We start from the raw sequence: 15,436 nt of genomic DNA, 5'->3' as shown, positions 1-15,436 counted from the left end.
TTATTTATTTACCAAAGCCCCAAAATTCCCCCTATAATAACCTAAACATCAGTTTTGAAGGTGTCAACATGGCTCTGTCACAGTGAGTGTTCCCCTCAGTTTATCTATAGCGCTTTAGCAGTAAAGCTCTGCATTATTGTCCAAAGGCCTCGTAATGTAAAGTCATGGTTTACGAAGACCCCAAAATGTTGATTTCCACTCCTGATCTGTCAGAATAGGACCCACTGACTCATACCTCTTAGTAGCTACCTGTGCCCAAGGGTCCTTTGTCTCATAATCCGCCTATGGACCAGGCGTGCGCACGGTTTTATACATCTGAAAATTTCCGTGTGTAAGTTTTGTGAGTACGCCATCTTTCAGTATGAAATCTACGCAGTCTTTTATACATGAGGCCCCAGCCCCTCCAAATTCCATGTTTATCTTTCATTGCGTTTCAGATTCTCAGCGGCTGTCATACCCAGAGTGCACGTTGGCTACGTTGGTGGTGCGCGTGCGTTCACAGTGAACATGAACTCACGCACGCACCGTGAGGGGAACCGTCAGGGCCTATTATATTCTAAAAAATAATATTTAAAAAGTCATCAGTTCTAATTTTATTTTATCAATTCATAATTTGACAATCAACATCTATGGTTGGAAAAGGTCAGACTTTGCTTTTTATTTTCTCCAATACTACCTACCTTTGGTGTGAATATAATAAAATATGGTTATTTATGGTGGAGAGAGGGTCATGCATTTTCCCCCAGTCACTCAGGGAGGCTCAAGGAAAAATATTTGTAGCTCCGGGGAGGGTCAAGATAAAAAAAAAAAAAAGAAGTCTCACAGGAAGAGAGATCTTCTGCCATTGAAAATGCTTTCTATTAACAGAATTTTAGGCCTATTTTACCAATCTCCTAAACAAGCCTGGTAGGTTTACATGTTTGCCATTAAAATTAGCCAGCGTTAGAGCTAACACAGGTTCTCATTTCCTCTCTTTTAGGATAATGCTTGTCGCCTATAATTACTTAACATACTGTATGCTAAAGCATTAGCATGTGCACCAGACAGAGCTATCTACCGGAGGCACAGAGATGATTTTGGTGCTAACAGGCTACTCTCATCATTTGCATGTTGCAAGGGCACCAACTCACCTGATAACTGCTGGTCAGGGATTATGGCTGAAACTAGTGCCTCTAGACATACATAGACACTCAAATCATGCATGTGTTCCTGGTAGATTGGCACTTTAGCATACACTAGTGATAGAGTGGTAGTAGGCTCCTATTAACACTACCAAGGCCAAGCCACCACCAATTAACTCTGTTTCGAGTTTTAGAAATGAAATCTCTCAGCTTTCTAAATGTGTTGGTAGACTTTCAAAATCATGTAAGGAAATAGTGGTTATGCTTTACTTCCTTCAGTTGACAGGTAGATTTACATCTGTTAGACCAGTTTTCAACCACTGGTTTGGCATTGCAAGCCAAAACAGGTTTTGGCTTGCAATGCCTATACTTGTAACACCCCGCCACAGGCTGCATGTGCAGGGTTCAACCAAAAAATTATTTTCCCTTTTCTGGTTGTTTCATTTCATTAGTATTAATATTTCAAAGGGAAATATTCTACATCTGTACGGCAGATGGCACAGTCCTACAAATTTTAAGTGAGTAGGAGTTGAGTATGAAACTTGGAATTTCATGAACAATCACATTTTAACACTCAATGATTTCCTTTTAAGTAAAACCATTTTCCTGCTTTTATTTCAGCTCAACTTTAAGAGCCACATAATCACCACCAAGAAATAGCTGCCCATCAATAGCTGTGGGTTTTAACATTAATTGCCTTGTCACAAAGACAGTAAACCGTAAGTAAATTGAATCTATCAGCAGAGTTGTAAGCAACGGAGACAGCATTGCACTAACATTGTCAAGTGGAGACAAAAAAAACAATCTATGCACTGTACTCTAAGGTGCTTTGGACAGAAGCGTCCACTAAAAGGTACAAGCCAAGCCCATTTCCGCTCACATTGTTGACCCAGGAGATGTAGGCGCTGATGTGGGTGAAGATGGAGGACTTCTTGGGGTAGTTGCAGCCCATGCTGGAGCTGAAGCTCACCACACCGTGGACATCCCAGGAGCCGTCAGGGTTCTGGCAGTTCAGGGGGCACCAGAGTCTCCCTGAGGGGTAACAGAGCCAGACGTGATGTTCAAGCAAAAGATGGCGAAAACATTTAGAAATTGTACATATATAATAATCATTATGGCACTGTGTAAAACAATTCTAAACTGTAAGGCTGGTATATTTTCACAGGAACTCCATTTCTATATTACATGAGACTGTAGAATAAAATTTAGGGGTTGTGGGAAATGAATGTGACTCACGTTGCAGCTAGCCAGCTGTCCATCTCCTCCAGCATAGATCATGTTCTTGGTGACCAGGCTGCCCCACCAGTCAGGCTTGGTGCAGCTGGAGTGGCTGCCCACAGGTAGGAGGGCCTGCTGCAGGATGTCAGTGATGGAACCTCCAGCTGTGGAAAAGAACAGGGCATTCAAATTTAGCGCTGTAGTCAAGACCACCTTAATCGAGACAAAGACAATTCCAAATCCAGGTCCAGTTGAATTCAAGTCAAGACCAGGTCCAAAGGGCAATGAGACCAAGTCAAGGCCAAGACCAAAATAGACAAAACAGTGTACATGTCTTTCCAAATGTACAAATAAATCTTAAGGAGTTTCTTAAGGATCAACAGAGATGATAGCTCTGGACTATACCCTTCAACTCATTAATGTATTTTTTAACGTCATTTGGCCCATGGGGCAAGACCAGCCTCAGAGCCAGGAAAAATAATGGATTGCAAAGGATTACCCAATGTGCAAATAGATCCCGCCCCATTCACTTTGATTGACAGACAGCTGAGACATTATGAAAAGTGACATTATGAAATGAAATGAGTCATTATGAAATAAAAAGAGGAGCAATGAAAAAAGAAAAAGGGAAATAAAAGAACCACTTTGAAAAATGTAATTCTGAATAATATCATCACATAATTGAAAATAAAAGCCATTTGAAAAATAAAAAAATGTTTTTATGAAATAAAAATACAACTCAACATAGTCATGTTATTATGAAAACAATAATTATGAAATAATATTATTATTTTTTAATTAAAGAATAAAATCAATCAATTATTAATTTATTTACTGATTATATTATATATTTCTGTATTTATTTATGTAATTATTTATTTTACTGACACATATTTATTTATTTAATTATGACTAATCCTCCATACTTATGCCCATATGTTTTTGGAATCCTACAATAGGTTTTAACAGGTTCCAAGAACCTAAAGGTCATGAACTCCACTCAACACATGCTCTCCTAACAGTAGGACAAGTCACTATGCCTTTTCTCAACAGATGGAGATAAATATAAACAGCAGAAATCTGAAGTCTGTAGGGTTCTTACACAGGTTTGGAGTGGACAATGACATTTAGGATGAATATTGTCAGTCCTGCTGTATAATGATTAGACATTTTATGTAGGTAAACAATCATGTTCCTCTGCCTCTGCCATATTGAGCTGACTGTTATTTTACTCAGCCACAATCAGCATATTGAATAGACCTACTGACCAAAATCTATATCCACTCAAGAAAACGAGGTCTGTAAAAAAAGTGTGGGGTTTTGAAATCTCTTATTTATTATGGTATGGGTGTGTTTTAGAAACTGTGGCTATATTTTGTATATATCAACTGTTTCATTACTCCACGTTGATGCTTCTCTCCTCCCAATGACTTCCTCCTGTTGTCTTTTTCGCGCCACCAGTACTCACAAGTCCCACCCTCATATCTAAGACACACCTCCCCTAAAGCTCGTTGACCAATAAAAACAGGCATCCTTTCCTTTCAACCAATCAGAGAATAGAAGGAGGCGTTGAGCGAAGCGGCTCGCGGGAAACAGACGGGAAGTGGAAGTTTTGCCGCGAAACACATATCGTGGGCAGCTTTTGTCTCTGGCAGCTCGCTCGGTAGTCTCCAAAAGTGTTTACTTTTACCGAACAAAATCTAGAGCACGTTATTTACTACTTTGTTCATACCGTGTTGTTGATCGTCTCGGTTCAGTATGTCTGGTTTTGACGACCCCGGAGTGTATTACAGCGACAGCTTCGGAGGTGGAGAGGGACACGGCGGGGATGAAGGCGGACAGAAGCGGACACAGATCAAGAAACGGTTCCGTGAATTCCTCCGGCAGTTCAGAGTCGGAACCGACCGCACCGGTTTCACGTATAAATACAGGTAAGAAGACCCACGAGATGTAAACAGTGATGAAGTCGTAAATAAGAGATGGGTAAACTATAACCTCCAGTCGGTGAGCATCGTGAAGCCACAACAGCAACACAAATCAATTGTAACGATGCTTTTCAGAAGCGTTACATGCTGCCATTTGCCTTAAAATACCCTGTCTTTATACAAGTTACCTCAGTTTCTCTGAGTCTCTCAGTTACTCTCTGTTTCTATGATATGCACTATGTATTTATACCATTAAAAACTCAAGTGGGCCCAAAAAAATATGGATAAACTGTATTTCGCTAATAAATATAGTGCATTTAGGGTGTGTTTGGTCTCTGCTAACGTTATCCCTGTACATAAAGAAGAAAAAACTAAAACTTAATAGCGCATAGCTTATTATCTGACTCAGTAGGCAGTTTTTTCCTATACAATGGCGTGAGTTAAGTGACTTGTTTTCACGTCACATTTTCCCTAGCTTGAATTATGTACTTTTAAATGTAACTATCCCTTTTCACCCCCCCTTCAAATAACCTGTGGTGGCTTTACTGCCAGTGCTAAGATAATCAGCCAGATAACTTCAGCCATCAGTAACCTGCCTTGATATGTATTGTTCTCTCCTGTTTGGGTCTGTGGGAGAGTTGGACCATCACCAAATCCTTATATTGCTGTAAAGATTTCTTCCTCTTGCAGAGGAGTTAGCTGACCTCTGCCTGTGTGTTTTTCCTCAGAGATGAGCTGAAGAGACACTACACCCTGGGGGAGTACTGGGTGGAGGTGGAGATTGAGGACCTAGCCAGCTTCGATGAGGATCTGTCTGATTGCCTTTACAAGCTGCCTACCGAGAACCTGCCTATGGTGAGAATGAACTGATTAACTGGTATAGCGAAAGCTGCCTTACAGCCCCTAACCATGATGACCGACCCATCGTTTCACAAAAGTCTCTTGTATTTTATTGAGATTGTCTTGAAATCACACACGATCACATAATGTACAAGCTGTTGTCTCAGTGTTATTAAAACTCCCCCTAACCCTCTGGTGATGGTCTGATTGACAGCTGGAGGAGGCAGCCAAGGAGGTAGCGGATGAGGTGACCCGTCCCCGGCCTGTAGGGGAGGAGACGGTGCAGGACATCCAGGTTATGCTGAAGAGTGATGCCCACCCTGCCTCCATCCGCAGCCTCAAGGTAAACCACTGCCCAACCACATTCCCAGTGAAATTTAAGGGACGATACTGTTGTTTTTAGCACTGTTGGTTGATAAAAAAAAAAAAAAAAAAAAAAAAAAATGCTCTGACTTTTTTATAGAAGCATAGAAACAAGTAATGCACAGTCCGCTTGCAAGTTAGCCTTGATCATTACTCCCTAGTCTTTGGCTTTCCCTCTCATTTCCCCCTAGTTATGACCTGCAAATTCACCATATTTCTCTTCTGTCTCCCCTGTAGTCTGAGCAGGTGTCTCGTCTGGTGAAGGTGCCCGGCATCATCATCTCGGCCACGCCAGTGCGGGCGAAGGCCACCCGAGTGTGTTTGCAGTGCCGCGGCTGTCGCGCTGTCATCAGCAACATTCCTCTGCCTCCAGGCCTGCAGGGCTACGCTCTGCCACGCAAGTGCAACACGTGAGTATGATCATCTGAATTGACGACCTATCAGGAATGACTTGGGTGTATGTTGAATTTACTTATATCACGTGTCTAAATGCAAACTATTTTTTTGCATTTACTGCATTTGTATAGAGCAGTTACAGTGCTTTACAGAGAATAGAAATTAGGTGTTAGAAGAATTAAATGGGCGAATGGAAATAAGAAAGTTTGAGTGTATTCTATAAAAGCCAGTCTGCAGAAATCTGTTAGAGGTGACTTGAGATCTGATTTTTTTTTTTTTCCCCCCAACCTAGCCTCCTCAGCCTAGGAGCACAGATGGCAATGATATTGGTTTGAATGTTTTTGGCCTTGTGTCTAATAAGTTCTCTCCCTTCTCTCCTCAGTGAGAATGCCGGCAGGGTGAAATGTCCTGTGGATCCCTACTTCATCATCCCGGATCGCTGCATTTGCGTTGACTTCCAAACCCTCCGCCTGCAGGAGTCCCCCGATGCCGTGCCGCACGGAGAGATGCCCCGTCACCTACAGCTCTATTGCGACAGGTAAGCTGCACCTTCTCAAGACGCCCTTACATTTGGTCTTTGTATAATAGGATTCTTCATTGATGTGTGAGCGCCTGTCAGCAGACCATGAGAAATCAACCACTTTACAGTTTTTAAATGTGTAAACCTCAGACTTTGATTCCCCCCCCCCACTTCTTTCTCAGGTACCTGTGTGACCGTGTGGTCCCAGGGAACAGGGTGACCATCATGGGTATCTACTCCATTAAGAAGATGGCTGCTGCAAAGACTAAAGGCAGAGACAAAGGGGCTGGTGTGGGCATCCGTGCATCCTACCTGCGGGTGGTTGGCATCCAGGTGGACACAGAAGGGGCAGGTAAAGACCATTTCCTGCATCAAAACATGAAACTATATGATATATTAGTGTGATCCATATCAATATAGCATTATACTAAGTAGGATATTAACACCAGTTGCCAAATGCCAAATTTTTCTTTCTTTGTCCCTTTGAGGTCGTGGAGCCACTGGATCAGTCTCTCCACAGGAGGAGGAGGAACTGAGAGCGCTGGCTGCTTCTCCCGACGTCTACTCCTCTCTGGCGCGCTCAGTGGCTCCCTCCATCTACGGCAGTGATGATCTGAAGAAGGCCATCACCTGTCTGTTGTTTGGTGGTTCAAGGAAGAGGTGAGACACAGACGCGGATGGAATGTCCACTCATTTTTTTCTCCCTCTATCAGTGCAGTTTATTATGCCTCTTCTCCTTTTGCTTAATGGTATTGCCTCCTGTCCCTTAGACTCCCTGACGGTCTAACTCGTAGAGGGGACGTCAACCTGCTGATGCTGGGAGACCCCGGTACAGCCAAGTCTCAGCTGCTCAAGTTTGTGGAGAGGTGCTCTCCAATTGGGGTAATTATCCATTTGCCTGTACTGATTACACTTTACTTAACTGCAAATTGCATTAAATAATCAAAGTAATAATCTATTAACTGCTATCTTTGGACCAGACTTATAATAAATTGTGTGAAGCCAGAGAAAGCCAGTGTGTTTGTAAATCTTGTCCACCACTGATACTAAGCATCCATTTGTCCTATCAGGTTTATACTTCTGGTAAGGGCAGCAGTGCTGCTGGTCTGACTGCCTCTGTGTTGAGGGACCCCAACACTCGTGGGTTCATCATGGAGGGAGGGGCCATGGTGCTGGCTGACGGTGGAGTTGTATGCATTGATGAGTTTGACAAGGTAAAGAGACGTCGACTAGCAGGAGTTGTCAAGCATTTAACTTGATTTGTGTCATAGGACCACACAAACAAAGCTAAACTTCTTTGTTCCTCAGATGAGAGAGGATGACAGAGTAGCCATTCACGAAGCCATGGAGCAACAGACCATCTCTATTGCCAAGGTAAGTGCTTTTTTGTTAAAAATATACCGCACATTCCTTACTGTATTGGGGAGATTGACTTACTTGTATACATAGTTACCTCGAAAATTGACCTTTTGACTCCTTCCAGGCTGGCATCACCACAACCTTGAACTCTCGCTGCTCAGTGCTGGCCGCGGCGAACTCCGTGTTCGGCCGCTGGGACGACACAAAGGGGGAGGACAACATTGACTTCATGCCCACCATCCTGTCCCGTTTTGACATGATCTTTATCATCAAGGACCACCATGACCAGCAGAGAGACATGGTGAGGAGACGCATGAATTTGTATTGTTTTTAGAGTTTGGTAACGGGGGCAGCGGTAGCCTAATTGACCTTTTGGCTGGAATGTGGCCAGTTCCATATCCTTGGACCAGCAGGGAAAATTTGGGTGGTTTTATTTCCACGTAAGTGTGGAAGAAGAGTTTTGATTCTGTTGAGTCTCATGATGTTTCACCCCCTCTCTTTGTAGACCCTGGCTCGTCACGTGATGAATGTTCACCTTAGTGCTCAGACACAGACTGAGGGTGTGGAGGGAGAGATTCCCCTGGCTACATATAAGAAATACATTGCCTATGCCAGAACGTGAGTCTCCCTGAATTCTCCTTTCTTATAGACGGCACTAATGCAAAACTCATCTCTTGTAAATTGATTTTGTATACCTCACTCACCACAAAGTTATTTTGTATACTGTCATGTGGTCATTACTGATATTTGGTATGAATGTCTCCTGACAGTAAATGCGGTCCTCGTCTCTCTGCTGGGGCTGCTGAGAAGCTGAAGAACAGATATGTGGTGATGAGGAGCGGAGCGAGGGAGCATGAAAGAGAGAGCGACAAAAGACCCTCTATCCCCATCACTGTCAGGTATGTGTGTGTATAAATATTCCCTAAACGTCTACCCATCAGTGATGAACATTTATCATCTGATCGTTTGATGCTCCTAAGTAATCATTCATCTCTTCTCCAAATGAGAATAGTTAGTCTTGGGATGTATGGACCTTGCTCGTCCTCTACTCCTTTGTAATTATGCTCATGTGCACAAATGCCTTGGGTTTAAATTCTGGCTTCAGACTCACACTTGCTTCTGTGTTGCCTCCTCTTACAGGCAGCTGGAGGCAGTTGTGCGTATCGCAGAGTCCCTGGCCAAGATGAAGCTGCAGGCTGTGGCTGGAGAGGAAGAGGTAGACGAGGCCCTCAGGCTCTTCCAGGTTTCCACGCTGGACGCTGCACTTTCTGGCAGCCTTTCAGGTGTGTGTGTGTACGCACATTGTCATATTTGTGAACGGAGCTATCATGAGTTTCATTTTATTACGAACGTACATATATAGCATTTGACTTTAATCTCATTGTCCACTGTACTGGTGAAGTACATAAGTTACTGCCTACAAGAGTGCAAATTGGTCACACATCTTCCCCAACCATTTAACCTCAGTTAAGTTTGTCAGTGTTTTAGCTGGTCACAGGGCAAAAGCTTGAAAAATTCTAATGTCTCTCCATCTACATTTTGTGTGTAGGAGTGGAGGGCTTCACAACTCAGGAGGACCAGGAGATGATCTCGCGCATTGAGAAGCAGCTGAAGAGGCGCTTTGCTATTGGCTCCCAGGTGTCCGAACACAGCATCGTCCAAGACTTCACCAAACAGGTCAGTATCGACTGTTTTAAAGTGATGATTACATCCATTATTTGTACTGTACCTTACACTTCTGGGCCCATTTTGTTCTTTTGTGTAGTTTTTCTTAACTGACCAAGTGTAGACAACGTGACGACATGTTGTTATCTCCAGCACACCTAAAACATCAACAGTAAACTTCAGTTTTTGGTGTCAGTCCTTCAGAATGAAAGACAACCTACAGCTGGATGGCACAAGTTCAACTCTGGGAAATGTAGGAAATAACTGACTGAAATAAAAGTAGATGAGGCGGGATGAGGGAACGCTGGCACACCAAAAAAGTAGATTACAATGCCTTGAACATCACAGATTGTTATGTTAACGGTGCAAGAGTATCAGAGGGTGGATTTTTCCATAACTCTACAAGTCTGGTCAAGTCTTTGCTCAGTTACCTGCTTTTCCATAGCATTGTTTAATACTTCATGATTCTGTAGCACTTCAGCTTAATGAATCCACTGGATCTTAGACTGGCCTGTGTATTGTGTTTTTGGTCTGAGTCCACTGAGAAATCTCCCTTTCCCTCCCCTGATGGTCTTCCTATATCCTTTTACAGAAATATCCAGAGCACGCCATCTTCAAAGTCCTCCACCTGATGATGAGGAGGGGAGAGCTTCAGCACCGCATGCAGAGGAAAGTGCTCTATAGAGTCAAGTAGAGCCATCCATGTGTTCTCATAGTATTGTTGTTGATGTAAATAGTTTCGTTAAAATGTGCCCGTTTCGCACTACCAGTGGACATCCTATATTTTCTGATCTCACCCACTTGTCATGAATTTCCTTGCCACCATAGCTGTGATTGGGTTGGGTCTGGATCCATTGCTAAAACTGTCTATTTAGATGGGTCAAATTATATAATGGAGATGTTTTATGGAAACCATTAAATTTTGGGTTAGTGGTTGAAAAAAGATGGAAAGAGATGTTTCGGATTTCACTGTATTCATTGTAAGAGGGTAATGATGCTTTCTACCAGAATAACAAAGATGTTAGCAAGTGATGTGGTCTGCATGTTCTGTAAAGGATTAAAGTATTTGAAATCATATGAAGACTTGTACTCTTAAATTGTTTAAATTAGTCCGATGTAGACTGTTTACTTTGGGAATGTTGTGATTTTGGATTAATAACCATATCAGTAACAACGATGAGTTATGGAGACAGTTTTTATTTTAGCTTTGTTTTTACAGTTTTTTACAATTGGTTACAAACTTCTCAATACTGAGTCCACTTTTTCAAAATTCTTCACACTGTTGTCTGTACCAACATGCAGCTTGGCACAACAGTTAATTTCACAACCAAAATGCACCAAAACTACCAAAATACTGCATACTTGTGTCAAAATCAAATAATTCTACCAAAACACCACCACTAGTTTTCTCCAACAGCAACACTTTGTCACTCAATCAATAATTTTTCACTATTTGTCTCCATAACCATCTTTTTTTTTTTAGGATTTTGAATGTATTTCAATGGAATGGGATGGCAAATTGCTGTTCAACTGAATGTATGTTCAACTTGTAAATTTAAGTTTTGAAAAGAGTTATGTAAGCATTTGCAAAATGGGCTGTAGATACACATGGTTTTGCTGGTGGTTGACTGAGTGAGAAAAGAAATCAAGAATTTTGAAAGCTGTGGTCATTGAATGTCTTTTGTGTTAAAGCAAGGCAAGAGTCAGTCACAGTTAGGTCCGCATGACTTCTGTTGCGCTAACAGTGTGAAGAGTTTTGAAAAAGTGAGTCTAGCATTGAGACATGCTTGTACCAATTGTAAAAAACTGTAATGACTGACAAAAAAAGACAAAATAATCAAGGAAAAACGATTCTAAGAAATAACTCTAGGTTGTCATTTGTTTATGAATGAGACTATAATTTAACGTGATTCCATATGCTTATTTAATTGACTAAGTAGTAAAGTGTTGTATATCCAAATTAGTATTAATACAGTTAAACCGTAGTTACACAAGGGTTTGCAGTAGGGTAAAAGCTGCTGGTAAAAGCTCCAACAGTGGCCAATGCAACACATATCCCCATGGTGACCTGCATCATGCACATGGTGAAGATGGGATAATGGCAACCGGGAAGTTGACAATGTTGGCCTTTGGTTGGTCCACTGTTTCTGCTGTGACACTCAACATTTTCTGCAAGTCATCAAATAGGGAAATACAAGGGATAAAAAACAATCAGCAAGTTGTTCACATGCTTACTCTGAAGCCATTCCCTGAACAGATTCACTTCAGCCAATTGTCGATTGTTCCGCCATCATTCTTCATTGACACCACAGAGTCCAGTGATTATCAACGTCTACATCCACTCTTAATCCCCATCTTCTCATTGACTCACCTGGATGTTGAGCTCAAATGCTGAGACTGCCTTGTCCAGCACCGCCTCCCTCTCCTCCTCTGTTAGCTCAGTGCTGTTCATCCGACTTCTGTACAGCTGTTTGAAGCGGTTGGGGCTGGTCACACCAGGGAACAAGAAAAATGAAAGCCCCTCTTTTCCAGTGAGCCCCATAGATTTCTGGGTAATTTCCTCAACCCTCTTGATATGTAACAAGTGTAGGCAAGGGCCACCAACAACACTGGTTTGTGTGTGCATTTATGTATAATTACAGAGTAGGCCCACCCTCAGTATTGATTTCTTCCTCAGCACTCACCGTTTGTGGCTTCTCACAAAAAAGCATATAACTTCCAGATGGATTCACGCAACACCATGAAACTTTGTGTGCCTATCAGCAGACATAAGAAGAGGTAACCCTCCATTATTGGAGGGTTTATGAAATTATTAACTTTTGGTGAAAATCAGTCATGTGGAACTGGCATATATTATTGCGTAGTGCTGGTATGCGCTCTTCTGTGCCATCTACTTTTGGAATGACGTGTTCAATGAGGTGTCCACATACTTTTGGCCTTGGAGTGTGCTTCTTCAAGGGTAAGTGGATGATGTTTGACATCCCTGGTAATACCTCTGCTGTGCAGTCACATGTACATGGGCTTCTCCCAAGACCTGTCCACTGTAATTCACTGAGCTCAGCTCGATATTTTAAAAATGTCCCACAATGGCAAGTCAAGTCAACTTTATTTATATAGTGCCATGAACACAAAACACTTTGTAACAAAGTGCTTTACAAGCTTGAAGAGAAAAAGACATCAGAACAAGAAACAATCTAAAAAGTCAGAAAAGACCAAGCACATTTAAAAAAGCAGAAACACATCAGCCCACAGAGGAAGAGTGGGCCTTTTTTCCCATTATTAAGAATGGCAATGGATTATGCTGACCTAACACTTTCAGGAAAAATTGTTCCACAGTCTAAGAGCTGCAATGTGGCAGTAAATGATAAGCCATGTCCAGACAAGGTTACAGGACAATGGAGATAATGTCATTTTTTTACATTTCTAGTTAAAATAACATATCAAATACTGCAATATAGACAGGTTCCCTGGATGACCAGACATTGGATGAAGGTCCCATTGCAGTGTGAGTGTTGCTGTGTTGAAAGGACAAGTTTTAATCTTTTTGGATTAAACTGTTGGAGATTACCATTGGCTCTGTGTGTGTGTGTATTGGACAGCAGTGCTCCTGACAACCTGGAGGTACGAAAGCTCAACAGTGAAGTAAGTGATAAAATTTTCAACATAATCAATCATCATGATGGCAAAAACTAGGAAAATAAGGCCTAGGTGGAAAATAAATGGAATTATCCTTTAATAAAGTAGCTAAACTAATGACATTGAGGAAAACACACCTAAAATCTCTCAGTTTTGGGTTGTGATTTGTTAGTTTATGAATTAGGCCATAATTTAATTTGATTCCACATTGAATTAAGTCATTAGTAAAGTGTTGTATATCCAAATGAGTATTAATACAATTAAACCTGAGTTAAACAAGGGTTTGCAGTAGGGTATTCCTGGTAAAAACTAGTTATAATGCAAAGATTCTCATTCCAACAGCGGCCAATGCAACACATATCCCCATGGTGATCCGCATGATGGATGAAGATGGGAATATGGCAGCCAAGGATTTGACAATGTTGGCCTTTGGTTGGTCCAGTTTTGCAACTTCAGCACTTATCATTTTCTGCACGTCATCATATACCTGTAGGAAATACAATGATAAAAAACAATCAGCAAGTTGGTAACATGCTTACTCTGAATCCATTAGCCATGGATGTCATCATTCTTCATTGACACCACAGAGGCTTATCAACCTCTACATCCACTCTTAATACCCATCTTCTCATTCACTTACCTGGATGCCTAACTCAAAGGCTAAGACTGCCTCCTTCTCCAACGCCTCCTTCTCCTCCTTTGTTATGTCAATGCTGTTTATCCAACTTTTGTACAGCTGGTTGGGGCTTTCCACGCCATGGGACGAGAGAAATGAAAGCCCCTGTTTTCCAATAAGCCCCACACTTTTCTGTATCTCTTTCCACAATTCTTCTCCTCCTGATAGGTCAACATGATAACGAGTTAAGGCGTGGGCCACCAATAAAATTGGTTTCTTTGAGCTAATCTGAAAAAGAGAGACATGTAAAGTTGGTTTGTGTGTGCATTTATGTATAATTGCATAATAGGCCTTCCCTCTGTACTGAGCACTCACCTCTCGAAGCCTCTGTTCATATCTCTGTGTGGCTGCAGAAGTGGTTATTTTCTTTCTCCAGTCTTGGCCGAAGAAGTGCTCCAGGTCTTTCTCCAGGGATTCTAGACGGGCAAGTTCCTTGGGGAAATATATTGGGTCAACACCTGGCTGTGAGGCATTTTTGACCAACTCCTCCTCCAGTGCTTTGTAGATCTTATAGTAGGAACCCAGCAGGAGCTGTCAAGGAATAGAGGCACACACACATCACAACTCAAAACAAAGTAACATTCACAGTGCCCTCTGGGATAATTTCTTTATTGTAATCACATGGAAAATATGCTGCATATTCTTTTGTAAATGTTCAGCCCACAAGACTTGGTCTGTTTCAGTTTGACTTGCCTTGTACTGTGGCTGGTTGATCTTTCCCTTCAGGTAATTCTGGGAAAACTGTGAGTTTTCAAATTTTAACTTGCTGTCCTTAATGACTCCTGTAATCTGCTCTGATAAATCGCTGTGGACAGATGGCCAACACAATAAGGCAATATGCAAAATCAACTGAAAACATGAAATCATAGCTTGAGAACACGTAACTATTAACAGGTCTTAAAACTCAAAAGGACAAAGGTTTTGAGAACATATTATCATTTTCAAATATTATTTGAAAATATTTTGATGTAAGTCAGAGATGAAATTTATCATTGTACCTGCCAACTTTCTCTGTGTCATTTCTCAATGTGTTCGCCATGTTCTTCAGTTCTGCAGTCAGTATTAAATGGTTAATTACTATAAGGTTTAGTAAATCACATTTGAAAAGAACTAGATTAAAGGTATGGGGTAAAAGTACTAATAGTAGAAGTAGCAATAGTAGTAGTAGCAGTATACGTAGTTGAAAAAACAGCAGCAGCAGTAAGCAGTAGTAATAGTACAGTACCAGCAGTAGTAGCAGTAGTAGCATTGTAGTAGAAGGTGTAGTAACACTAGCAGAAGCAGCAGCAGTAATTGTGGTGGTAGTATCAGTCATTGTAGTAGCCTAGTAGTTGTAACACTTTTAGTAATAGTAGTCGTACTTAGTAGGACCTGTCTACGTGATATACAGTGGTTGCGAGGGTCTTACTAGAATGGTTGCTAGGCTGTAATAGGTGGTTGCTATAGGGTGTTTCTAGGTGGTTGCTAGGGTGTATCAAGTGGTTGCTAGGGTGTTTCCATTAGTTGCTAGGGTGTATTATGGTTGCTAGGGTGTTATTAGGTGGTTGCTAGGGTTTACTAATGGTTACTGTGGTTTACTAGGTGGTTGCTAGGGTGTGCTAGGTGATTGCTAGGGTCTTATTATGTGGTTGCTAGGGTGTACTAGGTGGTTACTGGGGTGTTTCCAGGTGGTTGCTATGGTGGTTGCTAAGGTGTTACTAGGTGGTTCCCGGGTGAT

The 15,436-nt window shown here is 41.7% G+C and overlaps 2 protein-coding genes and 1 pseudogene across 2 annotated transcripts; 1 reads left to right on the top strand and 2 right to left on the bottom strand.

Annotated features, from left to right (window-relative positions):
• Window positions 1–1,926: 1,926 nt before the first annotated feature.
• Window positions 1,927–3,466, bottom strand: LOC139665193 (chymotrypsin-like elastase family member 2A; annotated as a pseudogene).
• A 504-nt stretch (window positions 3,467–3,970) lies between these two features.
• On the top strand, window positions 3,971–11,166 carry mcm5 (minichromosome maintenance complex component 5). The gene is made up of 16 exons (XM_071544176.1): window positions 3,971–4,270; window positions 4,993–5,119; window positions 5,319–5,447; window positions 5,705–5,877; window positions 6,246–6,401; window positions 6,566–6,735; window positions 6,872–7,043; window positions 7,154–7,265; window positions 7,454–7,597; window positions 7,692–7,757; window positions 7,867–8,043; window positions 8,248–8,360; window positions 8,513–8,641; window positions 8,883–9,025; window positions 9,292–9,419; window positions 10,000–11,166. Exons 1-16 carry the CDS (start codon window positions 4,098–4,100, stop codon window positions 10,099–10,101), a joined length of 2,214 nt encoding a protein of 737 aa, XP_071400277.1. The 5' UTR covers window positions 3,971–4,097; the 3' UTR covers window positions 10,102–11,166.
• Window positions 11,167–11,480: 314 nt separating this feature from the next.
• Window positions 11,481–14,758, bottom strand: LOC139665190 (heme oxygenase-like). Its single transcript, XM_071544177.1, has 6 exons — window positions 14,718–14,758; window positions 14,413–14,524; window positions 14,035–14,250; window positions 13,868–13,947; window positions 11,778–11,974; window positions 11,481–11,593 (listed from the first exon to the last, which is right to left on the bottom strand). The coding sequence occupies exons 1-6, from the start codon at window positions 14,756–14,758 to the stop codon at window positions 11,481–11,483; spliced, it is 759 nt and encodes a 252-aa protein (XP_071400278.1).
• Between the last annotated feature and the right edge of the window lie 678 nt (window positions 14,759–15,436).

The sequence above is a fragment of the Centroberyx affinis genome, unplaced genomic scaffold (assembly GCF_046629955.1).
Source record: "Centroberyx affinis isolate AG114_WGS23_722 - 3 ecotype Tasmania unplaced genomic scaffold, CSIRO-AGI_Caff_v1 ptg004482l_1, whole genome shotgun sequence".
Lineage (NCBI taxonomy): Eukaryota > Metazoa > Chordata > Actinopteri > Beryciformes > Berycidae > Centroberyx > Centroberyx affinis.
This window is presented reverse-complemented; position numbering and strand designations above follow the sequence as displayed.

What these genes read in the sequence shown, in the direction of transcription:
- mcm5 (XM_071544176.1), top strand. Translation starts at nt 4,098, where the DNA reads ATGTCTGGTTTTGACGACCCCGGAGTGTATTACAGCGACAGCTTCGGA. An exon ending in ATGACCAGCAGAGAGACATG is followed by an intron (nt 8,044 to 8,247) that starts GTGAGGAGACGC and finishes CTCTCTTTGTAG; the next exon opens with ACCCTGGCTCGTCACGTGAT. An exon ending in TCTATCCCCATCACTGTCAG is followed by an intron (nt 8,642 to 8,882) that starts GTATGTGTGTGT and finishes CTCCTCTTACAG; the next exon opens with GCAGCTGGAGGCAGTTGTGC.
- LOC139665190 (XM_071544177.1), bottom strand. Translation starts at nt 14,758, where the DNA reads ATGGCGAACACATTGAGAAATGACACAGAGAAAGTTGGCAG. An exon ending in CTATCAGGAGGAGAAGAATT is followed by an intron (nt 11,975 to 13,867) that starts GTGGAAAGAGAT and finishes ACATATCAAGAG; the next exon opens with GGTTGAGGAAATTACCCAGA. An exon ending in ATTTGAGCTCAACATCCAGG is followed by an intron (nt 11,594 to 11,777) that starts TGAGTCAATGAG and finishes CTTGTATTTCCC; the next exon opens with TATTTGATGACTTGCAGAAA.